Source organism: Salvelinus fontinalis, chromosome 15, assembly GCF_029448725.1.
Source record: "Salvelinus fontinalis isolate EN_2023a chromosome 15, ASM2944872v1, whole genome shotgun sequence".
NCBI classification, from domain to species: Eukaryota; Metazoa; Chordata; class Actinopteri; order Salmoniformes; family Salmonidae; genus Salvelinus; species Salvelinus fontinalis.
Window position 1 is genome coordinate 39,280,142 of NC_074679.1, and position 27,951 is coordinate 39,308,092.

The 27,951-nt window shown below is 41.9% G+C and overlaps 2 protein-coding genes across 5 annotated transcripts; one reads left to right on the top strand and one right to left on the bottom strand.

Moving 5' to 3' along the window:
• Positions 1-11: 11 nt before the first annotated feature.
• afg1la (AFG1 like ATPase a) lies at positions 12-8,936 on the bottom strand. The gene is made up of 13 exons (XM_055863772.1): positions 8,784-8,936; positions 8,114-8,322; positions 7,890-7,941; positions 7,655-7,756; positions 7,362-7,492; positions 7,002-7,101; positions 6,835-6,893; positions 6,455-6,537; positions 6,189-6,259; positions 5,901-6,001; positions 4,756-4,896; positions 4,252-4,359; positions 12-2,842 (listed from the first exon to the last, which is right to left on the bottom strand). The coding sequence occupies exons 1-13, from the start codon at positions 8,908-8,910 to the stop codon at positions 2,708-2,710; spliced, it is 1,419 nt and encodes a 472-aa protein (XP_055719747.1). The 5' UTR covers positions 8,911-8,936; the 3' UTR covers positions 12-2,707.
• LOC129811963 (sex comb on midleg-like protein 4) lies at positions 8,264-27,912 on the top strand. Of its 4 annotated transcripts, XM_055863776.1 has the most exons (9): positions 8,264-8,532; positions 18,579-18,644; positions 21,030-21,253; positions 23,427-23,556; positions 23,661-23,861; positions 24,429-24,587; positions 25,130-25,348; positions 25,584-25,729; positions 26,384-27,912. In XM_055863776.1, exons 3-9 carry the CDS (start codon positions 21,035-21,037, stop codon positions 26,507-26,509), a joined length of 1,200 nt encoding a protein of 399 aa, XP_055719751.1. In that variant the 5' UTR covers positions 8,264-8,532; positions 18,579-18,644; positions 21,030-21,034; the 3' UTR covers positions 26,510-27,912. The 4 variants fall into 4 exon arrangements, with proteins under 4 accessions (XP_055719751.1, XP_055719748.1, XP_055719749.1 ...); XM_055863773.1 differs by lacking the exon at positions 18,579-18,644; XM_055863774.1 differs by lacking the exons at positions 8,264-8,532; positions 18,579-18,644 and adding an exon at positions 19,813-19,986.
• The last annotated feature ends 39 nt before the right edge of the window (positions 27,913-27,951 follow it).

Consider the following 27,951-nt stretch of genomic DNA (forward strand, 5'->3'; position numbering starts at 1 on the left):
AGGTTGGAACGTTTCAAGTAAAGGCAACATACCAAGACATTTAATACAATAATTCTGCATAATTACAAAAGGTACTTACTTGGTATTTCAAATAATAATTATAATACTATTTTGATCATGGAGGGCAAAATGACACATGGTACTACAGAGTAAAGATACACTATATATAGAAAAGTATGTGGACACCCCTTCAAATGAATGGATTCGGCTATTTCAGCCACACCCGTTGCTGACAGGTGTATAAAATCGGGCACACAGCCATGCAATCTCCATAGACAAACATTGGCAGTAGAATGGTCTTACTGAAGAGCACAGTGACTTTCAACGTAGCACATAGAATGCCACCTTTCCAACAAGTCAGTTTTTCACATTTCTGCCCTGTTAGAGCTGCCCCGGTCAACTATAAGTGCTGTTTGTATTTATTAAGGATCCCCATACTCTTCCTGGGGTCATACGCAATTTTAAATATTACATAAAATTTCATAACACATTAGGTGTTCCCTCAGGCCACGACTCTACGATCAAATATCTACAATACCTGTTATTGTGAAGTGGAAACGTCTAGGAGCAACAACGGCTGAGACGCAAAGTGGTAGGCCATAAAAGCCATTAGAACGGGACTGCCGGGTGCTGAAGTGAATATGTCCTCGGTTGCAACACTCTACCGAGTTCTAAACTGCCTCTGGACGCAACGTCAGCACAATAACTGTTAGTCGGGGGCTTCATGAAATGGGCCGTACACAAGCCTAAGATCAACGTCGGCTGGAGTGGCTTAAAGCTCACCACCAGTGGAAACGCGTTTTCTGGAGTGATGAATCACGCTTCACCATCTGGCAGTCCGACGAACTAATCTGGGTTTGGCAGATGCCAGGAAAACGCAACCTGCCCGAATCTATAGTGCCAACTGTAAAGTTTGGTGGAGGAGGAATAATGGTCAGGGGCTGTTTTTCATGGTACGGGCTAGGTCCATTTGTTCCAGTGAAGGGAAATCTTAACGCTACAGCATTCTAGACTCTTCTGTGCTTCCAACTTTGTGATAACAGTTATGGGAAGGGCCTTTCCTGTTTCAGCATGACAATGCCCCCGTGCATAAAGCGAGTTCCATACAGAAATGGTTTGTTCGAGATCTGTGTGGAAGAACTTGACTAGCCTACACAGAGCCCTGACCTCAACCCCATCTAACACCTTTGGGATGAATTGGAACACCAACTGCGAGCCAGGCCTAATCGCCCAACATCAGTGCCCAACCTCACTAATGCTCTTGCGGCTAAATGGAAGCAAGTCCCTTCAGCAATCTTCCAACATCTAGTGGAAAGCCTTACTAGAAGAGTGGAGGCTGTTAATGCATCAAAGGGGAAGACCACCTCCATATTAATGCTCATGATTTTGGAATGAGATGTTTGACGAGCAGATGTCCACATACTTCTGGTCATAAAGTGTATGTCATGTCAAACTACACAATTGTGCCCAGTAATCTGTGTTTCCTAGCCTGATCCTAGATGTTTGTACTCATTCCCACTCCAATTATTTGACATGACAATGAGTGACAAAGAGGTGGCATGACAGCACAGCACAGCATAGGCTGGCACTCAGGTTACAGTCATTTGTTTGCTAAATAAAACTTCAAAACCATGACGAAGGCAGGATGTTGCTTTCAACATCAGAGACAAGCAGTCTTACATACATCAGTATGAACCATACTGTAGTCATCGCTCTATGATCTTCTCAATAAAATAATACAGTCCATCACTTATTAAAATAGACAATCCTTTTCATCATAAGATATCAATAAAATAAACAAATGTACCTTGAACCAGTAGTTCCATTTGTATAAGTGGATTTCATTGAACTTTTTTGCAAACGCCATTCATACAATTTACCCTATCTACCGTATGTGTACAGTATAGAAAGAACTCCACAGATAAAAGGTTTAACTTAAAATATTCTGTACAATATGGTCAGTTTGTAAAGTGCAATGGCAAAGTAAAATCAGAAAGGCTTGAAGTCATACTTCCTTAGTATAATAAATATATTACATTGTTTGGAGTCCCTCGTGGTAGTGTATGTGCATGTTTTTTTATATTTATTTTATTTTATTTTTATCCCCTTTTCTCCCCAATTTTCGTGGTATCCAATCGCTAGTAATTACTATCTTGTCTCATCGCTACAACTCCCGTACGGGCTCGGGAGAGACAAAGGTCGAAAGCCATGCGTCCTCCGAAGCACAACCCAACCAAGCCGCACTGCTTCTTTAACACAGCGCGCCTCCAACCCGGAAGCCAGCCGCACCAACGTGTCGGAGGAAACACCGTGCACCTGGCCCCCTTGGTTAGCGCGCACTGCGCCCGGCCCGCCACAGGAGTCGCTGGAGCGCGATGAGACAAGGAAATCCCTACCGGCCAAACCCTCCCTAACCCGGACGACGCTAGCCCAATTGTGCGCCGCCCCACGGACCTCCCGGTCGCGGGAGTGTATGTGCATGTTTGAGACGGACTACTTTGCAGTCGGACGGCGTAGAATCACTGATCTACAAATCACCACACTTATTATATGTGATCATGATTAGTGATTCTGCGCCTCGCACTGATCCCGTCAAGTGCTCAAACTGATCCCGTCAAATTAACTGATAGTCTGTACTGGTGAGGTGGTTTTCACTGTCCTTGCAGGAAGTGAAGGGTTTAGAGGGTTGACGAGGGGTCCTGTACAGCTACGTGGTGATGGTGCTCCTGTCCCCTTGCAGCCAGTACTCTTCAGTCTGCATCTCAGTGAGGCGAGACACTGTCCTTTGGAAGGCAAAGATCTCCTCTGCTCCACTGAAGATAGACAACTCACTGGCTGCATCCTGATCCAGGAACAACACATGAGGGTGTAAATGCATTCAATAGAAAAACACCATTAGTGAAAGTGTTTGGTCTTTTTTGGCGTTTTCCTAAAGTCTGAGAACAAAGCAGGTTTGGAGAGAAGCTGAGAAGTCAACAAACAGAAGGTCATAGTGTACAAAACATTGGGAACATCTGCTCTTTCCATGACTAGGTGAAAGCTATGATCCCTTACTGATGTCACCTGTTAAATCCACCTCGATCAGTGTAGATCAGAGGTCTCCAACCATTTCTAGCATGAGAACTACTTTAAAAAAATAAAACATGTAACAAGATACTTTTCTAACTTTCAAATAATCACATTATTCTCTTCTCCCGTGTCTTTAGTGTACCAGTGTACCAGAGAAAGTAGTGCACTATGTACTGTCAATATACCTGGTAAAATAAATGGTTAATAAACAACTAAGGGGGACCTATAAAATCTGTGATCCCCCCCCCCCCTCTAAATTGTTTTATATTTTCCCAAATTATGTTCTCAGTTGTATTTTCTGGTTCTAGATTTTTTGGTCTTTCACTCTCAAAATTACAATTGTTCATAGAGAAACAACAAAATAGGATGTTCTGAGTCCATGTCAATGCTTAAATCACATCAGAAGACACATTTTTCTTCGTTCTGGAAGACTGGAAGGAATTCCCCTTTAATTGCGCATCTGGCCCTTTAATTGTGCATCTAGTGAGTAAAGAATATGCCTTCTAAGGCGCCAGTCTAGTGATGATTCTGTACTGCTACTGCTCATTTAAATGTGAAAGTTAGAAAATAACAAATAATAGATACAAATTATATTTGTTAATGAACGTTTACGGTGGAGTAATTGAAAATTGCATATACTTTCAGAATTGTTTAGCGAGCTACTCAAAGGTGACCTGCGATCACCCTGTTAGGAGACCCTGGTGTAGATGAAGGGGAGAAGACGAGTTAAAGAAGGATTTTTAAGCCTTGAGACAATTGAAACATAGATTGTGTATTTGTGCCATGTAGAGGGTGAATGGGCAAGACAAAATATTTAAGTGCCTTTGAGCGGGGTATTGTAGTAGATGCCCGGCGCACCAGTTTGTGTGTGTCAAGAACTGCAACGTTGCTGGGGGTTTCACGCTCAACAGTTTCCTGTGTGTATCAAGAATGGTCCACCACCCAAAGGACCTCCAGCCAACTTGACAACTGTGGGAAGCATTGGAGTCAACACGGGCCAGCATCCTTGTCGAAAGCTTTCAACACCTTGCCCCAACGGAATTGAGGCTGTTCTGACGTCAAAATGGGGTGCAACTCAATATCCTAATGTTTCGTACACTCAGTATATTGTAGGTCATATACTCTCTACCTAAGTTAGAGACCAAGCAAATAATGTTGGGAGTATTTGGCTGCAATTCGTACCTTTTTTAGGTTGAGATCATCCATGAGTTCATGATGGTGGTGTTCGTGATCTCCGTCGTGTACAAAGATGTCATCCAGAGGGTGATCGGCCAGAATCACCACTCGTACCTGGGGGACCCAGGATGAGACATTTACTGACACTGCTTGTTCTCATCAAGCCTGGTCCTAAAACTGGGACCAGGCTAGTTTTTAGCAACTCAAAAAAAGAAAACAAGTGCTAATCAAACAACCTCAGCGGTACATATAAAAAGCACACAAATATCAAAGGATAGTCTCAAAAAACAATAACAATGTGTTACAATAATAGAAGATGTGAGATAAGAATTTATGGCACACCGACAAAGTTTCCTTGTAAACCATACCATATTAAAATGATCCAGCCTCAAGCTTAGAAATAAAGCCCTCTGTTTTCACCCTCCCTGTATGATTATGCTTGTAGATTTTGTTTCTTATTAGGTGCAAATAAATAACATAAATTAAAACTAAAGTGGTTCGTAATGTTACCTTGTGGTCATAGAAGGCATCTATAAGCGTGATCAAGCGTCTCGCTTGAGTCTTCTTGTTCATAGTGAGCAGGGGAATGTTCCTGATGAATACAGTATCAAACTGCCTGGAGATCTCCAAGTAGTCACTGGCACCCAATGGCTAGAACACAAAACACATCATGTATAAGTATGCCCCTTACAGTACTGGGAGTGCATACATACAGTGAGTTCCCGAAGGTATTGGGACAGTGATATGTTTTGTTGTTTTGGCTCTGTACTCAGCACTTTGGACTTGAAACGATACAATGACTATGAGGATAAAGTGCAGACCGTCAGCTTTAATTTGAGGGTATTTTCATCCCTATCGGGTGACCCGTTTAGAGGCTGCAGCACTTAATTTACTCTCCCCATTCAATGGAACGAAAAGTATTGGAAAAAATTCACTTACATGTATTAAAGTAGTCAAAAGTGTAATATTTGTTCCAATTTTCTCAGCACACAATGATTACATCAAGCTTGTGACTCTACAAATTTGTTGGATGAATAGAATATGTTTCTAAACACTTCTACGTGAATGTGGATGCTACCATGATTACAGATAGTCCTGAATTAATTGTGAATAATGAGTGAGAAAGTTACAGATGCACAAATATCATACCCCCAAGATAATCTCCCCTGTTATTGTAATGGTGAGAGGGTAGCATGTCTTGGGGGTATGATATTTGTGCATCTGTAACTTTCTCACTCATTATTCACAATTAATTCAGGACTATCTGTAATCATGGTAGCATCCACATTAATGTAGAAGTGTTTAGAAACATTATATTCTTATTAACAATAAAAGTGTCTCCAAAATGACAATACATAATTTACCATTAATTTCTATTGGACACAAAATAATCTGAAAAATAAGTGCTGTAATTTCTAAACGGTTGACCTAAAATGTATTTTAAAAAATACCCTCAAATTAAAGGTGACATTCTGCACTTTAACCTCATAGTAGGTCAGAGCAAAAACAACAAATGTGTCACTGTTCCAATACTGTTGGAGCTCACTGTATTAGTATGTCTATGTGATCCCTGTGGGAATTGAACCCACAACTCTCTTCCCAACTAAGTAACACAGGACGTACAGTTAAACGTACAGTCTGGTGTGGTCACTTACTCTATCACACAGCTCCTCGAAGGTACAGTCTGCTATGGTCCCACAGGTTTTCATAAGACTGACCTCCCTGGCTAGCAGTTTCAGAGTCCTTGGCCGTGTTACTAGAGAAAGAAAATCTGGTTTAGCTAAATTACAAGTAATAAACTCAACATGATCAACACAATGAAGCTCAATATATTATTAAGTAAACCATTAATACAGAATGTTATGTTCATATCTTGCACCTATAATTAGATCGCTCCATCGATCCCTCTTTATCTACACTCAATGACAACATGAGCATCTTACTGTCGTTCTGTTTGAAGGCCAGCTCGTCAAACATCTTGTCCAGTATTGCCTCAACACAAGGTTCACTTGAGCTGTGTCGAAAAAGGGTAACATAGCAAAATATGATGAACCACATTATTTAAAACATGAAACTATACTGATCAAACACAAATTGGCTTGAAAGAAAGAGTTCCATACTAAAATAAATACTACCAAATATAACCTAGTAATATGAGTATTGAAATGCCTCATGGCAGTATCCATGGTTTGCACCATGCAGTTCTTACAGGAAGTACAGTTTCCCAGCTGAGGGTCTGTTTCTTCTGCGGTAGTCTATCCCAGAGTCCAGACGAAGCTCTTGGCAATAGTTCTGCATGTAAGAGGCAGACTACCGTAAGACAAACCTTGCCTGTACGTTTTCAAATCAAATCACATACACATATTTAGCAGATGTTATTGCGGGTGTAGCGAAATGCTTGTGTTCCTAGCGCCAACAGTGCACTAGTATCTAACAATTCACAACAATACACACAAATCTAAAAGTAAAAGAATGGAATTAAGAAATATATAAATATTAGGATGAGCAATGTCAGCGTGCCATTGACTAAAATACAGTAGAATACATTTGTCTTATATACAAAAGAAATCAGAAATGTATCTTATTTACCTTCAACACAGCAATAAATGGCACAAAGTTGACCCTCTGTAGTCCGTTCTTGTACAAATCTAGAAGAGAGGAATAGGTCTGGTTAGATCAGTATAGATTGTCCTCTATGGATTGTGCTGAACGCAGCTCAACAGGGTATTTGTTTTGTGATGTAATATTCTACTTGCCCTCTGGGGGCCGGTTGGACGTGGCCACTACAACAACCCCATTCTTAAAGAGGTTTTCAAAGAGCTGTTTCAGAATCATGGCATCTGCAATGTCTGTCACCTGTGGAATGAATTTATAACCAATTCAGTCATATAGTTATATCCTGTTATATTTTCATGCTTCCAATACTGGGAACCACGCATAGAATAGAATATAACTTTATTAGTCCAACTCTAAAACAGGTTTTGGCTAAAACAGGATTCCTCATTATCACATCCATATATTAGCTAACGCTATTTAGATGATTTTGTACAATTATAACATGAAGGTATAACAGTAGTTACAAGTGATCAGTAAGAGGAATATCCCCCGGACCTCACCTGAAACTCATCAAAGCACAACAGACAGGCCTCTTCACTGATCTCCTCTGCTATTGGCGCAATCGGGTCATAGACTTTAGCCATCCTCCCAGCTTTCCTTTTTGGCAGGCTCTTTTTAAGGCGATGTATCCCTAAATACAATAAGTAAAAGAACAAAAATTTAGTTGACTCTGGACCTACTCATAGATCTCAGTTCAATCAATCAATCTGAATCTATTGCTCAACTCCTTATTGACATTAAGTATGATCCACAAGTCATGTCAATCGTCATTTACCGACACAACTTAACCTACTATTATGTACATCTAACATGAAGCCGTGGAAATGGACCCTCTTTTTCTTCTCTGTCTCCACGTATGAGTAGAACATGTCCATAACCATCGTTTTCCCTGTGCCTATAAATTAAACAGAGAAAAACTGAATGATAATTCATTGTTTCAAATGTGCAATGTAGTCAAAAAGGGAAATATCATAAATGTAATGCTAAAGTGGCAGCACAAAGATGGATATTATACAGCTACTACTTACCAACATCTCCATAGATGTAGTACCCTTTTGGGGGCTTTGGTTTAGAGAAAAACTGTAAAATAAAATAGACAGTGTTCAATGTATTGTTCAATGTATTGTGAGTGTGTGAATATAGGGTTAACTATAGATTATAGTCTATACATTATTTAATGTGTTTTGACAGTGTTAAAAATCAAATCATGTATTATTGACATCAGTAAGAACATGCATAGAAATCGGATTACTTTAGAGAAGAGGGACGTAGGCTGGTTGTTGTAACCTCTTAGGGTTTTGTGCATTTTATCCAAGGTCTGAACCACGGCTTTTTGATGCGGGTCCTCTTGCAGCGACTCATCCCTGACCAGACTGTTGTAGTGCTCCATTGGTCCGCTGTACGCTGCGGCAGCATTGCTGTCTTCTGCAGCCGGCTGGGGGAGAGCATCCGTCGAGTAGCCTGAGCAGTAGAAAAGATCACGGAATCGGAATTATCGTTACATCATGAAGCTGTGGTAACTAGTAACATAGTTAGCTAGACCCCCCTTGTGGCGGTTATTGGTTAACGTGCTAAGAGCAGAAACGTAACGTTATTCATTTAACGTTAGCGAGCAAACTGTCCAAAGCCAAAAGGTTCCGTCAGCGATTCGATATTCCCTCGTCTCTAAAGGTAAGTTGTGTAAGCACCGTAACAATGTAAGTAGCTATCTAAAAATGTCATTATAATAATGGCTGATTGACGCATAGGTTGCTAGTTAATTAGCTATCTAGTCTAACTAGACAGGTCAGGAATGGAATTAAGTTTGACAGCTGGCACTAGGGGTTTAGAGAAGCTAGCTATGCTAACTAACTGTCAGTACTCATTTTGAACAACACACAGCAGTCAATGTAGCTCTTGCCTCACCAAAATAATATTCTTACCTCGTCTGGAAATGTTAGTCACACCGTTACATATCGTTTGCGAGGAATAGTATTGATCTTTCAGTAGAAATCTAATGATGGGTGACACCAAGGGCGACATCTTTGACGACAACATGCACGTCGCCATTTTGGCTTCAATTCCAACTTTATTGAACAAGGCGGAAATGCACAAAACGATTCTGAAATGCGTCAGTAGAGGGCAGTAGTAGAAGAGGAAGAGGAAAGCGGAAAATATGTGTCCTTCCAGCAGGTGGCATTTTTTTTCGTTGTTTCGTCCACCAAGCAAAGAGTTTGAGAGAGAAATCAATGAGTGTTCAATTTGGTCAACAACAAAAATCACATGAGGTTTATTTGATAGAATATATTTTTTGTATTGCTTAAGTTGTTACGAGTGTACTGATATAATTAGGACTCGTGATATCACGGCAACTTTGAGAAAAAACACTAACTTTGAGATATCTCCAGATGGATAATCATGCATATTCATGGTATGAGGCCGGTAGCATAGCATCCAGTGATGTGTATTCACGGTTGCCAAGGTAAGCAAGGCTTCCCAAAAATTTTTACCAATTAAATTAATTGTTTTACAATTTATCTTTAGTCTCTCAATGTTTCATAATTTCCCTTAAATTTGCAAGAGGCTGAATGTATTTGGAGCCAGATAGCTGCCAAAAGGTTGAATGTATGTATTGTTAGGATCGTAAGAAAATCCATACCTAAATTGTTAGATCGTAAGAAAAGCAATGTGTGAAACATGAAACGTAACCATTAAATTAGATCTGTAAATGTACGATGCTATGTTACGACTATGAATTAACATTTACACATTCAATTCTTACTTTACTTCTCCCTTTACTCGGTTATAAATCTTTTTTATACTTACAAACTTTTGTCAGGAATGTGACATCTGCAAAGGACATGAGCTGAACGTAGTTAGTCTAGGTTAGCTAGTCAATCAAGCAACTGTAGCCCAGACTTTAGTTGCTTTGCAGCTTCCAAAAGCAGCAGCCAAAATAAAAGTCTCGAGCTTGTTTTAGAATGAGATTCGCTAACAACATTGTTCAATTTCCACCAAAAATGACATACCCAAATATAACTGCCTGTAGCTCAGGACCTGAAGCAAGGATATCATATTATTGATGCTATTTGAAACTATTTGGGGTTAAACTGTAGACCCCAGTTCCTACATTTGAACATCAAAATGGATTTTATCAAACAAAACTATGCTACATTTTTATCTCTGGGACCCTTAGGATGACAAATCAAAGCAAGATTACTGAATGTAAGAACATTATTTACCTTCAGAGGTGAATGTATTAAACCAGTTGCTGTGATCATTTTTATGTTCTTGTGCACTCTCCTCAAACAATAGCATGGTATTTTTTCACTGTAATAGCTACTGTTGATTGAACATATTACGCATGTCTATGTCCCGGAAAGATGGCTGTTGTATACAAAGTCATTCTAGTCACATTAGCGCACGTTAGCAACAACCGTCCAGGTTTAGGGACACCCATCCCATAGAGGTTAAATGGAAGAAGTTTGGAACCACCAAGCCTCTTCCTAGAGCTGTCTGCTCGGCCAAACTGAGCAATCGTGGGAGAAGGGCCTTGGTCAGGGAGGTGACCAAGAACCCGATGGTCACTCTGACAGAGCTCCAGAGTTCCTCTGTGGAGATGGGAGAACCTTCCAGAAGGACGACCATCTCTGCACCACTCCACCAATCAGGCCTTTATGGTAGAGTGGCCAGACGGAAGCCACTCCTCAGTAAAAGGCACATGACAGCCTGCTTGGAGTTTGCCAAAAGGTACCTAAGGACTCTCAGACCATGATAAACAGGATACTCTGGTCTGATGAAACCAAGACTGAACTCTTTGGCCTGAATGCCAAGCGTCACGTCTGGAGGAAACCTGGTACCATCCCTACGGTGAAGCATGGTGGTGGCAGCATCATGCTGTGGGGATGTTTTTCAGCGGTAGGGACTGGGAGACTAGTCGGGATCGAGGGAAAAGTGAACGGAGCAACGTACAGCGAGATCCTGATGAAAAACTGCTCAAGAGTGCTCAGGACCTCAGACTGGGGCCAAGTTTCAACTTCCAACAGGACAATGGACACAGCACACAGCCAAGACAACGCAGAAGTGGCTTCGGGATAAGTCTTTGAATGTCCTCGAGTGACCCAGTCAGAGACCAGACTTGAACCTGATGGCTCCAAAGAACATGGCTGACGTTTAACATTCTCCCAACCAATTCTGCTATTTTGTTAGTTTTTTTGCGTATTGTTTAACTTATTTTTAAAAACTTATTGTGTACATAATGTTGCTGCTGCCGTCTCTTATGACCGAAAATAACTTCTGGACATGAGAACAGCGATTACTGACTGCGGACTGGAAGAAACTTTTTCCTTTAACGAATCCGACGAGAAGGATATCCTGCTTTCACTGGAACAGGCCCAGATCCACGTCTTTTGCGTGAAGAAAAGACGCAGGAAAAGGGGCCACAGAGAGGGCAGCCTTGAGAATCCATAGGCGAGCGAGTAAACTCCCATTGCCATCCGTTCTTCTTGCTAACGTGCAATCATTGGAAAATAAAATTGATGACCTACGTTTTAAGATTATCCTACCAACGGGACATCAAAAACTCTAACATCTTATGTTTCACCGAGACGTGGCTGAACGACGATATGGATAATATAGAGCTTAATATAGAGCTAGCGGGATTTTCCATGCACCGGCAGAACAGAGACGCTACCTCTGGTAAGACGAAGGATGGGGGTGTGTGTCTATTTGTCAATAACAGCTTGTGTCTAATATTAAAGAAGTCTCGAGGTATTGCTCGCCTGAGGTAGAATACCTTTTGATAATCTGTAGACCACACTATCTACCAAGAGAGTTCTCATCTATATTATTCGTAGCCATCTTTTTACCACCACAGAATGAAGCTGGAACTAAGACCGCTCTCAACCAACTCTATAAGGCCATAAGCAAAGAAGAAAATGCTCACCCAGAAGCGGCGCTCCTAGTGGCCGGGGACTTTAATGCAGGCAAACTTAAATCAGTTTTACCAAATTTTTACCAGCATATGTCACATGTGCAACCAGAGGGGGGAAAAAATCCTCGACCACCTTCACTCCACACACAGAGATGCATACAAAGCTCTCCCCCAACCTCCATTTGGCAAATCTGACTATAATTCTATCCTCCATGATTCCTGCTTACAAGCAAAAACTAAAGCAGGAAGTACCAGTGACTCGCTCAATACGGAACTGGTCAGATGACGCGGATGCTACACTACAGGATTGTTTTGCTAGCACAGACTGGAATATGTTCCTGGATTCATCCAATGGTATTGAGGAGTACACCACCACAATTTTACATAATTATGACATAACATTGAAGGTTGTGCAATGTAACAGCAATATTTAGACTTAGGGTTGCCACCCGTTCAATAAAATACGGAACGGTTCCGTATTTCACTGAAAGAATAAACGTTTTGTTTTCGAAATGATAGTTTCCGGATTTGACCAGCTTTTTTACATGGCACATATTGCACTTTTACTTTCTTCTCCAACACTGTTTAACCATTATTTAAACCAAATTGAACATGTTTCATTATTTATTTGAGACCAAAAGGATTTTATTTATGTGTTATATTAAGTTAAAATAAAAGTGTTCATTCAGTATTGTTGTAATTGTCATTATTACAAATATATAAAAATCGTCCGATAAATCGGTATCGGCTTTTTTTGGTCCCACAATAATCGGTATTGGTATCGGTGTTGAAAAATCATAATCGGTCGACCTCTAATTACAGGCAACATCCGCATCGAGCTAAAGGCTAGAGCTGCCGCTTTCAAGGAGCGGGAGACAAATCCGGACGCTTATAAGAAATCCCGCTATGCCCTCAGACGAACCATCAAACAAGCAAAGTGTCAATACAGGATTAAGATTGAATCCTACGACGTGCGTCGGATGTGGCGGGGCCTGAAAACTCTTACGAATTACAAAGGGAAACCCAGACGCGAGCTGCCCAGTGACGCGAGCCTACCAGATGAGCTAAATGCCTTTTATGCTTGCTTCGAGGCAAGCAACACTGAAGCATGCACGAGAGCACCAGCTGTTCTGGATGACTGCCGATGTGAACAAAACCTTTGAACAGGTCAACATTCACAAAGCCGCTGGGCCAGAGGGATTACCAGGACGTGTACTCAAAGCATGCGCGGACCAACTGTCAAGTGTCTTCACTGACATTTTCAACCTCTCCCTGACTGAGTCTGTAATACCTACATGTTTCAAGCAGACCATCATAGTCCCTGTGCCCAAGAAGCGAAGGTAACCTGCCTAAATGATTACCGCCCCGTGGAACTCCCGTCGGTAGCCATGAAGTGCTTTGAAAGCCTGGTCATGGCTCACATTAACAGCATCCTCCCGGACACCCTAGACCCACTCCAATTCGCATACCCCCCGCAACAGATCCACAGATTATGCAATCTCAATTGCACTCCACACTGCTCTTTCTCACCTGGACAAAAGGAACACCTATGTGAGAATGATGTTCATTGACTACAGCTCATCGTTCAACACCATAGTGCCCTCGAAGCTCATCACTAAGCTGATGACTCTGGGACTAAACACCTCCCTCTGCAACTGGATCCTGGACTTCCTGACAGGCCGCACCCAGGTGGTAAGAGTAGGCAACAACACATCTGCCACGCTGATCCTTAACACAGGGGCCCCTCAGGAGTGTGTACTTAGTCTCCTCCTGTATTCCCTATTCACCCATGACTGCGTAGCCAAACACGACTCCAACACCATCATTAAGTTTGCTGACGACAACAGTGGTAGGCCTGATCACCAACAACGATGAGACGGCCTATAGGGAGGAGGTCAGAGAACTGGCAGTGTGGTGCCAGGACAACAACCTCTCCCTCCATGTGAGCAAGTCAAAGCAGCTGATCGTGGACTACAGGAAAAGGCGGACCGAACAGGCCCCCATTAATATCGACGGGGCTGTAGTGGAGCAGGTCGAGAGTTTCAAGTTTCATGGTGTCCACATAACCAATGAACTATCATGGTCCACACATACCAAGACAGTTGTGAAGAGGGCACGACAAAACCTTTTACCCCTCAGGAGACTGAAAAGATTTGGCATGGGTCCCCAGAAACTCAAAAGGTTCTACAGCTGCATCATCGAGAGCATCCTGACCGGTTGCATCACCACCTGGTATGGCAACTGCTCGGCATCTGACTGTAAGGCGCTAGTGCGAACGGCGAACGGCCCAGTAGTGCGAACGGCCCAGTACTGCCAAGCTTCCTGCCATCCAGGACCTATATAATAGGCGGTGTCAGAGGAAAGCTCATAAAATTGTCAGAGACTCCAGTCACCCAAGTTACAGACTGTTTTCTCTGCTACCGCACGGCAAGTGGTACCGGTGCGCCAAATCTAGGACCAAAAGGCTCCTCAACAGCTTCTACCCCCAAGCCATAAGACTGCTGAACAATTAATAAAACCGCCACTGGACAATTTGCATTGACCCCCCCCCCCCCCTTTTTGTACACTGCTGCTACTCGCTGTTTATTATCTATGCATAGTCACTTCACCCTCACCTACATGTACAAATTACCTCAACTAACCTGTACCCCCGCACACTGACTCGGTACCAGTGCCCCCTGTATATAGCCTCGTTATTGTTATTCTTATTGTGTTACTTTTTATTATTACTTTTTATTTTAGTCTACTTGGTAAATATTTTCTTAACTCTTCTTGAACTGCACTGTTGGTTAAGGGCTTGTAAGTAAGCATTTCACGGTAAAGTCTACACTTGTTGTATTCGGTGCATCTGACAAATAAAGTTTGATTTGATTGAACATCTCTGGAGAGACCTGAAAATAGCTGTGCAGCAATGCTACCGATCCAACCTGACAGAGCTTGAGAGGATCTACAGAGAAGAATGGGAGTAACTCCCCAAATACCGGTGTGCCAATATTGTAGCGTCATACCCAAGAAGACTAGAGGCTGTAATCGCTGTCAAAGGTGCTTCAACAAAGTACTGAGTAAAGTGTCTTAATACTTATGTAAACGTGATATTTACGTTTTTTAAATATTTTTTTTATACATTTGCAAAAATGTCTAAACCTGTTTTTGCTTTGTCATTATGGGGTATTGTGTCTAGATTGAAGAGGGGGGGGGGGACATGTTAATCGATTTTAGAATATGGCTGTAACGTAACCAAATATGGAAAAGTCAAGGGGTCTGAAAGCTTTCCAAATGCACTGTATTTGTCATGTAGTGACTACATGTCTTTCATGTGCATATGACAAATAAACAAACAAACTTGACGAGAGCATTCCAACGGCCAGAACTGGGTCGTTCCACAAAAGGAGTGCCCTTTGATATGTTAAGTAGACATTTTTACAAATTTTGAATTTTAAAATACTTTTATATGAAATGAAGTGCCCTTTGATTGAATTCTCCATGTGGACTATACCAATCTAATTGTCAATATGAATGAAGACTTGCTAAAGTGCATTTTTAGTAATTTATCAAATCAAATTTATTTATATAGCCCTTCTTTCATCAGCTGATATCTCAAAGTGCTGTACAGAAACCCAGCCTAAAACCCCAAACAGCAAGCAATGCAGGTGTAGAAGCACGGTGGCTAAAACTCCCTAGAAAGGCCATAACCTAGGAATAAACCTAGAGAGGAACCAGGCTATGAGGGGTGGCCAGTCCTCTTCTGGCTGTGCCGAGTGGAGATTATAACAGAACATGGCCAAGATGTTCAAATGTTCATAAATGACCAGCATGGTCAAATACTAATAATCACAGTAGTTGTCGAGGGTGCAACAAGTCAGCACCTCAGGAGTAAATGTCAGTTGGCTTTTCATAGCCGATCATTAAGAGTATCTCTACCGCTTCTGCTGTCTCTAGAGAGTTGAAAACAGCAGGTCTGGGACAGGTAGCACGTCCGGTGAACAGGTCAGGGTTCCATAGCCACAGGCAGAACAGTTGAAACTGGAGCAGCAGCACAGCCAGGTGGACTGGGGACAACAAGGAGTCATCATGCCAGGTAGTGCTGAGGCATGGTCCTAGGTCTCAGGTCCTCCGAGAGAGAGAAAGAGAGAATTAGAGAGAGCATACTTAAATTCACACAGGACACCGGATAAGACAGGAGAAATACTCCAGATATAACAGACTGACCCTAGCCCCCCGACACATAAACTACTGCAGCATGAATACTTGAGGCTGAGACAGGAGCGGTCAGGAGACACTGTGGCCCCATCCGATGATACCCCCGGACAGGGCCAAACAGGCAGGATATAACCCCGACCACTTTGCCAAAGCACAGCCCCCACACCACTAGAGGGATACCTTCAACCACCAACTTACCATCCTGAGACAAGGCCGAGTATAGCCCACAAAGATCTCCGCCACGGCCCAACCCAAGGGGGGGCGCCAACCCAGACAGGAAGATCACGTCAGTGACTCAACCCACTCAAGTGACGCACCCCTCTTAGGGACGGCATGGAAGAGCACCAGTAAGCCAGTGACTTAGCCCCTGTAATAGGGTTAGAGGCAGAGAATCACAGTGGAGAGAGGGGAACCGGCCAGGCAGAGACAGCAAGGGTGGTTTGTTGCTCCAGAGCATTTCCGATCACCTTCACACTCCTGGGCCAGACTACACTCAATCATATGACCTACTGAAGAGATGAGTCTTCAGTAAAGACTTAAAGGTTGAGACCCGAGTCTGCGTCTCTCACATGGGTAGGCAGACCATTCCATAAAAATGGAGCTCTATAGGAGAAAGCCCTGCCTCCAGCTGTTTGCTTAGAAATTCTAGGGAGGGCCTCCCGGGTGGCGCAGTGGTCTAGGGCACTGCATCGCAGTGCTAACTGCGCCACCAGAGTCTCTGGGTTCGCCCCCAGGCTCTGTCGCAGCCGGCCGCGACCGGGAGGTCCGTGGGGCGACGCACAATTGGCCCAGTGTCGTCCGGGTTAGGGAGGGTTTGGCCGGTAGGGATTTCCTTGTCTCATCGCGCTCCAGCGACTCCTGTGGCGGGCTGGGCGCAGTGCGCGCTAACCAAGGGGGGCCAGGTGGGGAGGCTGGCTTCCGGGTTGGAGGCGCGCTGTGTTAAAGAAGCAGTGCGGCTTGGTTGGGTTGTGCTTCGGAGGACGCATAGCTTTCGACCTTCGTCTCTCCCGAGCCCGTACGGGAGTTGTAGCGATGAGACAAGATAGTAATTACTAGCGATTGGATACCACGAAAATTGGGGAGAAAAGGGGGTAAAATTAAAAAAGAAAAAAAGAAAAAAAAATTCTAGGGAGAATAAGGAGGCCTGCGTCTTGTGACCGTGACCGTTTAATAACGGTGACGTGACCGTTATTAAATGACCGTAGCGTACGTGTAGGTATGTACGGCAGGACCAAATCAGAAAGATAGGTAGGAGCAAGCCCATGTAATGCTTTGTAGGTTAGCAGTAAAACCTTGAAATCAGCCCTTGCCTTAACAGGAAGCCAGTGTAGGGAGGCTAGCACTGGAGTAATATGATCAAATTTGTTGGTTCTAGTCAAGATTCTAGCAGCCGTATTTAGCACTAACTGAAGTTTATTTAGTGCTTTATCCGGGTAGCCGGAAAGTAGAGCATTGCAGTAGTCTAACCTAGAAGTAACAAAAGCATGGATTCATTTTTCTGCATCATTTTTGGACAGCAAGTTTCAGATTTTTGCAATGTTACGTAGATGGAAAAAATCTGTCCTTGAAACAGTCTTGATATGTTCGTCAAAAGAGAGATCAGGGTCCAGAGTAACGCCGAGGTCCTTCAGAGTTTTATTTGAGACAACTGTACAACCATCAAGATTAATTGTCAGATTCAACAGAAGATCTCTTTGTTTCTTGGGACCTAGAACAAGCATCTCTGTTTTGTCCGAGTTTAAAAGTAGAAAGTTTGCAGCCATCCACTTCCTTATGTCTGAAACACAGGCTTCTAGTGAGGGCAATTTTGGGGCTTCACCATGTTTCATTGAAATGTACAGCTATGTGTCATCCGCATAGCAGTGAATGTTAACATTATGTTTTCGAATGACATCCCCAAGAGGTAAAATATATAGTGAAAACAATAGTGGTCCTAAAACGGAACCTTGAGGAACACCGAAATGTACAGTTGATTTGTCAGAGGACAAACCATTCACAGAGACAAACTGATATCTTTCCGCCAGATAAGATCTAAACCAGGTCAGAACTTGTCCGTGTAGACCAATTTGGGTTTCCAATCTCTCCAAAAGAATGTGGTGATCGATGGTATCAAAAGCAGCACTAAGGAGCACGAGGACAGATGCAGAGCCTCGGTCTGACGCCATTAAAAGGTCATTTACCACCTTCACGAGTGCAGTCTCAGTGCTATGATGGGGTCTAAAACCAGACTGAAGCATTTCGTATACATTGTTTGTCTTCAGGAAGGCAGTGAGTTGCTGCGCAACAGCTTTTTCAAACATTTTTGAGAGGAATGGAAGATTCGATATAGGCCGATTTAGTTTTTTATATTTTCTGGCTCAAGGTTTGGCTTTTTCAAGAGAGGCTTTATTACTGCCACTTTTAGTGAGTTTGGTACACATCCGGTGGATAGAGAGCCGTTTATTATGTTCAACATAGGAGGGCCAAGCACAGGAAGCAGCTCTTTCAGTAGTTTAGTTGGAATAGGGTCCAGTATGCAGCTTGAATGTTTAGAGGCCATGATTATTTTCATCATTGTGTCAAGAGATATAGTACTAAAACACTTGAGTGTTTCTCTTGATCCTAGATTCTGGCAGAGTTGTGCAGACTCAGGACAACTGAGCTTTGGAGGAATACGCAGATATAAAGAGGAGTCCGTAATTTGCTTTCTAATGATCATGATCTTTTCCTCAAAGAAGTTCATGAATTTATTACTGCTGAAGTGAAATGTTATTTATGAAGGTTATTATTTCATTTATGTGACTAGTGATTCATTTACGTCTGTCTATAATTTCAAGGTCAACCCTGTTACTTGAACTGAACTCTTGTTTTAATATGGTAAATTTCAAAAGAAACATTGAACATCTAATAGTCAAATCATAGTGTAAAAGTAGGTGAGCTGGTTCTACTTTGGCCATTTTCCGGTGTTTTGTGGTGAGAATGAGCGTAACACATCAACCCTTTAACCTACCCATAGATAGACAGGCTAGAATTATTTTAACAATTTCATTTGTTTTTGTGAATCTTGCATTCAATTGCCCCTCCTTGTTGCACACCACAAGCTTCCATTCCCTGTGTCACAAGGGGATTCATGGCTGATTTAACTAGTAATTACCAGTTGGAGGACCATCCAAATGGATTTTTCCCAGATGTGGTAATATCCCACTTGGTTACAAACAAACGTAACACCACTAACCATCCATTGTAGAGCTGTATAATATCACTCATTGGAATTACAAGACCTAGACCTACACTTTGAACTACACTTTGACATATTGTGGAGTACGATGTATAGTTTTTGATTAAATCGATATAAAATAAGATAATACAAATTGATTTCTTTCATTTTTTCATTCAGCTGGAGAGGCACTTTACTATAGCATTTTTTTTTTTTTACTCTCAAGATAGGAAAATATTACCACATGCCAAGAGTGTACAAAGCTGTCACCAGCTATTTGAAGAATCTCAAATGTAAAATATATTTAGACTTTTTTTTGGTTACTACATGATTCCATATGTGTTATTTCATAGTTTTGATGTCTTCACCATTGTTCTACAATGTAGAAAATAGTAAAAATGAAGAAAAACCCTGAGTACGTGTGTCCCAACTTTGGACCGGTAGTATATGCACACACTCAATACTTTCTAATTAATTTCCTATTGTGTTTGGTTGGTTTGAGGATGTCCTCTGTACTCATTATTCATCCTCCCAGTTTTGAGGGAGCCTGACTCAAGCGGCAAAACATGGAAGTTACAGCCACCATGGTGTTACAGGCTTGTTGCCATGACAACAGTAGAACGTTTCTGGCAGATACACAGACACACACACACACACACACACACACACCATTACAGTGGAGATTCCACTCTGCGTTGCGGTTCAAGAGATTTAGAAGCAGGCAAATACACTCAAAGACACAGACAGGACAGAGGGGGTTCCATGTAGGAGATCAACTGAAAAGGGATATACTCTGCAATCCTCATTCTTTCTGATGGTGTGTGCATATTGGCTATGTCTTCTCTTCCTATTTTTCATTGTCTTTGTCTGCATGAAGGAAGGAGGACGCATGCTGCATGCTACTGCTATATTCTGACCACTATAATCATTTAGCAGTGCCTGTGTGCATAGCCTTCTGTGCTGTGTATATATGAGACATGTATGTATTCTTTTTTTTTTCCATCAGTAGGATGGCACTTGAGGCTGCTGCTTTTTTTAAGATTAGGGTGAGCACTGTCATCGTAATGGTAGTTCATAGCTGTGCAGTGAAATCAATTCCCCCCCTCCCTCCCTCCCTCCCTCCCTCTGCCACTGCTGAATGCATTAGTGTAATGAGATGTCTGCAGCCAGCCAGCCAGCCTGTGTGCCGTGCAGCGGTAGCAGCAGCAGAGACGAAAGGAGCAGGGAGAAACACGTACAGTACAGCAGCTAGAGGCAAAATGACTTTCACAGCCTGCTGAGGGAGTTGTGCTGTGCTTAGAACCTTCTCCTGCTAATCTGGACTCTAACAGGGATCGAAGAAGGGAAGAGCTTGCTTCTCAAGCGTTCTAGATCAGAGGAGATCAGGTAACGGAAGCGTAGACAAGCAGCCAGAATGTTGGGGCTCACAATGAGGATAGGATGGACTGGATGGTAGATCTGTTCTATCAGGAGGAGCTTGCTTTTATGCGCGGTTGCCTTTTGTGTTGTCTGTTTTTTTAGTGTTCAACTCAATTTTCTTTAGCTGGCTGCATTAGTGCCCTGCAGCAGAATGTCTTGCAGGCTCCTCTGTTTACTGTTGTTGTGGTTAATGTGATGTGACAGCATCTTTTCCCACATCAGCCTCAGTAGCTGGAATATGGAGGCACAATTTAAACAGATTCTTATGTAGCATGTGTATGTTTGTTATATGTGAAGAGATGATTGATTCTATGAAAGAACAATGTTGATGTATGACGTGTGCACTAACAGTGGTTTAGATTACAAGCCATGCGGTCTTAAATGATTATTATTATTGTATCTCCCTTTGTGTTTCCCTCCTTCCTGTATGTCTCCCTGCAGCTCCAATGAGTGTACTTGCAGCAGCACAGAAAGCAGATAACAACAGTGAAATGCAGTCGCCTGCAGTGTCTCCTTCCTTCCTCCCCAGCCAGCCAGGAAAGATTCCCGGCAGGAAGAGAGGGAGACCCCCACTTCATCGCAAGATGGATTTTCCAACCCACTACCCTGACTCCCTTCCTCCTCTCAAAGTTCCCAAGAAGAGGGGGAGAAAGCCTGGCTTCAAGGTCAGTGTCAGGGATGGGATGGGAGGGGAGAAGAAGAGGAGGGGATGGGATGGGATGGGGGGAAAGAGGGGAAGGGGGGTGGCAGTGGGGATGCAGGATGTTTAAAAATGCATATGATGGTGTAGCAAGACAGAACCCCCAGACAAATTTGTTTACATATTAGTATTAGTATTCTGATTGGCCACTACATATGCCTAGCAAAATGTCTGCATTGTTAAAATGATTGGTGAGTGTCGCAATAAGAATAGGGAATATTATGAAGTATTTCGTAAAAAGTGATTTTATTTACACTGAACAAAAAAATAAACGCAACATGCAACAATTTCAAAGATGTTACAGTTCATATGAGGAAATCAGTCAATTGAAATAAATAAATTGGGCCCTAATCTATGGATTTCACTTGACTGGGAATAGAAATAAGCATCTGTTGGTCACAGAAACCTTTTTTAAAAATGGGCCTCACAATTGGCCTCAGGAACTCGTCAATGTATTTTTGTGCATTCAAATTGCCATCGATAAAATGCACTTGTGTTTGTTGTCTGTAGCTTATGCCTGCCCATACCATAACCCCACCGCCACCATGGGGCACTCTGTTCACAACGCTGACATCAGCAAACTGCTCACCCACATGACGCCATACCCATGGTCTGCGGTTGTGAGGCTGGTTCAACATAGTGCCAAATTCTCTAAAACGATGTTGGAGGTGGCTTATGATAGAGAAATTACCATTAAATTCCTCTGGCAACAGCTCTGGTGGACATTTCTACAGTTAGCATGCCAATTGCACACTCCCTCAACTAGAGATATCTGTGGCATTGTGTTGTGTGACGAAACAGCACATTTTAGAGTGGCCTTTTATTTTCCCCAGCACAAGGTGCACCTGTGTAATGAGCATGCTGTTTAATCATCTTCTTGGTATGCCACACCTGTCTGGTGGATAGATTATCTTGGCAAAGGAGAAATGCTTACTAACAGGGATGTAAACAAATTTGGGCACTAAATTTGAGAAAAATAAGCTTATTGTTGGATATTTTATTTCAGCTCCTGAAACATGGAACCAACACTTTACATGTTGCGTTTACATTTTTGTTTTGTGTACAAATTGCCGTACAAATACAATACCAGTCAAATGTTTGAACACACCTACTCATTCCAGTTTTTATTTTTTATTTGTTCTACATTGTGGAATAATAATGAAGACATCAAAACTATGAAGTAACACATATGGATTCATGAGAGTCCTCATGAGAGCCAATTTCAACATAGCATTTGATGGTTTTTGCAACTGCACTTGAAGAAACTTTCAAAGTTCTTGACATTTCCGTATTGACTGACCTTCATGTCTTAAAGTAATGATGGGCTGTCATTTCTCTTTGCTTATTTGAGCTGTTCTTGCCATAATATGGACTTGGTCTTTTACCAAATAGGGCTATCTTCTGTATACCCCCCCTACTTTGTCACAACACAACTGATTGGCTCAAACACATTAAGCAGGAAACAAATTCCACAAATTAACTTTTAACAAGGCCCACCTGTTAATTGAAATTCATTTCAGGTGACTACCTCATGAAGCTGGTTGAGAGAATGCCAAGAGTGTGCAAAGCTGTCATCAAGGCAAAGGGTGGCTAATTTGAAGAATCTCAAATATAAAATATATTTTGATTTGTTTAAAACTTTTTTGGTTACTACATGATTCCTTATGTGTTATTTCATAGTTTTGATGTCTTCACTATTATTCTACAATGTAGGAAATAGTCAAAATAAAGAAAAACCCTTGAATGAGTAGATGTGTCCAAACTTTTGACTGGGACTGTATATTCACGTGGAGATTGCTGTTGAGTGTTTACTAATGCAAATTGCAAACCATAAACCATATTTTAATAATAATAGTACTACTACTAATAATAATAATATATGCCATTTAGAAGACCTTTTATACAAAGCTACTTAGTAATGTGTGCATACATTTTATGTATGGGTGGTCCCTGGAATCGAACCCACAACCCTGCTGTTCGAAGCAACATGCTCTACCAACTGAGCCATACAGGATAATTTTAGACTATTGTTGCTACCTAAAACTGGAATAAAATGCCATTATTTACAAGTGATCCATTTAAACTGTGTACAAATAACCCTGTAGATACTGAGATCCTACCCTTGTGTCTCCCTGCAGCTGAAGCCCAGGATGGTGATGACTCCCCTGGCCATCTCTCCTCCCAGCAGCACCCCCGAACCAGACATGAGCTCCATCCCCCAAGATGCTGCGACCATCCCTCACTCTGCCACGCCCCAGGTGCTCACAGGTAGGCCACGCCTTTCGGTCCCTCCTATTGTGTTCCCTGCAGTGTTTATCTACATAAACAAGCAGGGCAACATGGGTCTCTCTCTCTCGTTGTGTTCCCTGCAGTGTGTATCTACATCAACAAGCAGGCCAACATGGGTCCTAACCTGGATAGGAAGAAGCTGCAGCAGCTCCCAGATCATTTTGGGCCTGACAGGCCTTCTGTGGTGCTGCAGCAGGCTGTCCAGGGGTGCATCGACAGTGCCTTCCAGCAGAAAGCTGTGTTCACTCTCCTCACACAGGGCTACGGAGGAGAGAAAATATCAGGTATAACATAAACCCACAGATTGTATGTAGTGTAACTGAGATTTCTGTTTTATATTCATTTATTTCATTAGTAGAAATTGCCCATAGGGAAATAACAGATATTGGCATACACTCATTTGATAATCTAATAACCATGAGGTATCCTTTCTTTCTCATGTCCATTCGCCCTCTGAATGGCACACATAAACAATGCATGTCTCAATTGTCTCAAGGCTTAAAAATACTTATTTAACCCGTCTCATTCCCTTCGTCGACGCTGATTGAAGTGGATTTAACAAGTGCCATCAATAAGGGAGCAATGCTTTCACTAGGATTCACCTGGTCAGTCTATGTCACGGAACGAGCAGGAGTCCTTCATGTTTTGTACACTCAGTGTAGAGAGCAATACTTTTGACCAGGGCCCATAAAGGCTCTAGAATAGGGTGACATTTGTTGCTTTGAGATTGTTGCTTGGAGACATGGCTCTAGAGTTGTGTCGCCTAGGGCAAGGTTAACTGCAACAAGCTTTACTACAATAGGAAGTCAACAAAGTTTCTAGGTTAATCAAGTGTTCCCTTTGATTTCCAGCCACCTTCGATGGGAAGCAGCACCTTCTGAGTCTGCCTGTGGTCAACAGTGTCGGCTACGTGCTACGCTTCCTCAAGAAGCTCTGTCGCAGCTTGCACTGTGAAAACCTCTTCAGCGACCAGCCAATCACCCAGCATAATGCCTCCTACCAATCAGAGGGTAATGTACTGTCCTTTATTCAATTACATTCAAAGTACTTTATTTATCCTACAAGGGGCAATTATGTAGGCAGGAGTGCAGATCTGATGCATTGTACATTACTTCTTAGAAAACACAGTCCTGTAACTTAACAAACTCTGAGAAAATGTCCCTCTGAAATATCGTGGGCTCAGTTCCCCAAATATTGTACTATATTGCTTCAGATTGCACATGGAAGCACAGAATGACAATTTGTGAAATACACATCATTTGGTGTTTTACTTGTGTAATCCCTAGTAATCCATTATCAAAATCCCTGTATTCCTACCCAAACAGCTGAGACCTCCATGCCAGAAGACTACCTAGAACACTCCCATGTCCCCCAGAAATATCCTAGGCTCAATTCCCCAAACATGTGCGTTTGTTGCTTCGGATTGGACAATTAAAGCACAGAACGGCATTTCAAATACATATTTCAAAGACTTCAGCTTCTATCCAAAAGTGATTCAAAGTGTTGCAAATATTTTTTTTACTTATGTCATCTCTTTCCATTAATTTCACAGCTGAAACCTCCATGCCAGAGGAGTACCTTCTGGACCCGTCAGACAAACGCTACTCAATGGACCCAGGTGACTCCGCCTTTAGTGCCATAAGCTCCTCCTACTCATCCAAACCGTCCTATGGGTTTCGCTCCTCGCAGCAATTCCCCAACAGCTCCTCCCCCATGGGCATGTGTAGACAGACGTCTAGTCCAAATACTTTCCTGGAAGGTAACAGGATAGGTAAGAAACTGGAGAGTGGAAACTAGAGTTGCAAAATTCTGTTAATTTTCCCAAAATTACCAGGTTTTCCTGCTTATTCCCTTCTGATTCCGGCGATCTTCCAACTGGGTTTTCTGGAAAACCTGGTGATTTTGGGAAAGTTTGTTTCTTGCTATAATCACAATGCCGTAACCAGGTAAAATAGACCAGTAGTGAAATCTTTATTCTGTACCTGTCTTTCTCTTTTCTCATCCAGCGTACAATCCATCTCAGGACTCCCAGGAGTCCAAGGGGCCCCCCAGTAAGGACCCTTCCACCTGGAGTGTAGAGGACGTGGTGTGGTTCATCAGAGACGCTGACCCCCATTCCCTGGGCCCTCATGTGGACATATTCAGGAAGCATGTAGGCTACCCCTGGGCTCACTCTTAATGAATTCATATTTTGATACCTTGCATCCTCACTCCTCACCTTCTCAAAACGCCTTGGATGAGAAGGTCAGGGGGGAGGAACAGAGGAACCTTGGATCTTCTTCTCCAATATAGTTGAGAAGGAGGCGAGGAGACAGGGTGTGAGGAATCACAGAAAATCTCATTGAGATTGAGGCCTGCCCACTGGGCAAAACCTGGTTGAATAAACATTGTTTCCACGTCATTCCAACAACTGCAAAAAATGTGCTAACATTAAATCAACGTGGAAAACTGTTTGGATTAGCAAAAAGTCATCAATGTAAGGGATTTTTTTATTTTTTATGCTACCAACTTGCAACCTAAATCCAATGACATGGTGACTTTTTTTGGTTGATTTCACGTTGAATTCACGTTAGTTGACAACTTAACCAAATGTAAATCAAAACTAGATGTTGAACTGACATCTGTGTCCAGTGGATGGATCTGCAACGGTGGTCGGATTATATCTGGATGTGATGTTTTGTGAAATACTAACCAGGATTTGGGTCACGTCACTTCCATTTCAATTCAGTCATTTCAGTGAACAACACTGATACACGTGTATGATTAGTTTACTTGTGGAGATATAACCTGACTTTCTTTCCCACAGGAGATAGACGGCAACGCTTTGTTACTCCTAAAGAGTGAGATGATGATGAAGTACCTAGGACTGAAGCTGGGGCCAGCCCTGAAGCTCTGCAATCACATCGACAAACTAAAACAAAACAAGTTCTGAATCTGAACATTTTTTTCACTCCATCAATCTGTGGGACCCAACTTTGTGGATGCCACCCAAATGGCACCTTTATATAGTGCACTACTTTTGACCAGAGCACTAAGGGTCCTGGTCAAAAGTAGTACACTATATAGGAAATAGGGTGCCATTTGGGATGCTATATTTGACAAATTATTTAGCATTTTCAGATGTTATGTAGCTAATGAAACAAAAATTGTATTCTGACGGAATACAACGTTTTGGGGATATTCTAGTTTTTATGTTGAAATAACTTTTTGGTTTATACAGATGGCACAATATGCTAATTCTGGAATGCATAACTGATACACTGGCAGGCAATATAGGGAAAAGTAGACTATACTACTTCGAGGATATAGTTGTCCCATAAATGAGTTTATTAATGTACCTATGTGCCCAAAGTACATAGCAAGTCACATTTATGATCTGTTGAGAAGTGGGAATTGTTTTAGATAAACTATTATTTATACTTGTTCTCCTAAAAACGTAGTTAAGGCCCCACAAATGTGTGTTAAACACATAAAAATTGTCCCATATTGTTTTGATTCTATACCCTCACATAAGTGATTTGAATATGTCATAGGGTTGAAGCTACAGTTCCAGTTCCACATATGGTTTTGCAAAATCTATACACATCAATGTAAACTCATATTGTGAAGCATGTGATTAGAAACAGGAGTTTAAGCCCATGTTAAACATTATTAAACTCTTTTGTTTTTTACACAAAATAATGTAAACTAAACTCAGTGCAGAAATACAAATGACTTTGCATACTGTTTTACATATTATTTTGATAAAATGGTAAAAAAAAAAAACATGTTTGTGCTCAAATACATGACACATGAGCCATTTCTAGTTGAATATACCAGATTGTCAAATAATCATCATCTTCAGCCACCTTACAAATTCATTGAAACTTGATTGTGTGGGTATTTACTATATAAATGTTTTACTACGTTATCATTCTTGAAACAGAGTTGGAGAGCATACGGAATGACAACACTCACCGGGAAAAATGTCTACAGTGTTGGGTTATGAGGCCATATAGCATTGCTTGTGTGTGCCAGTTTGGCAGTATGTGTACATTTTAGTAACCAGTGTATGTGAATGGAGCTGTATATGATTACATGTTAGCCATGCCAAGTCAAATCAAGCTGGGACAATGTCTTTTATTTTGAAAATCATATTGGAAAGATATACTGTAAGTCAGAGAATAACCAAGGTATGGATGAGTTTATTTGTACTGGTGCTAAAGAAATTCTCAATGTATTGAATATCTCATGTTTGCTTTTGTGTTGTGAGTTTTAAATGGAAAACACTCAATGTGTGTATTTAACCTGGCTGTGTATCCTAAGTATTAAATTAAGAAAATATTAAGGAAACAATGTATGGTTTGAGCAGCATCTTTCTTTGTGATATCAACC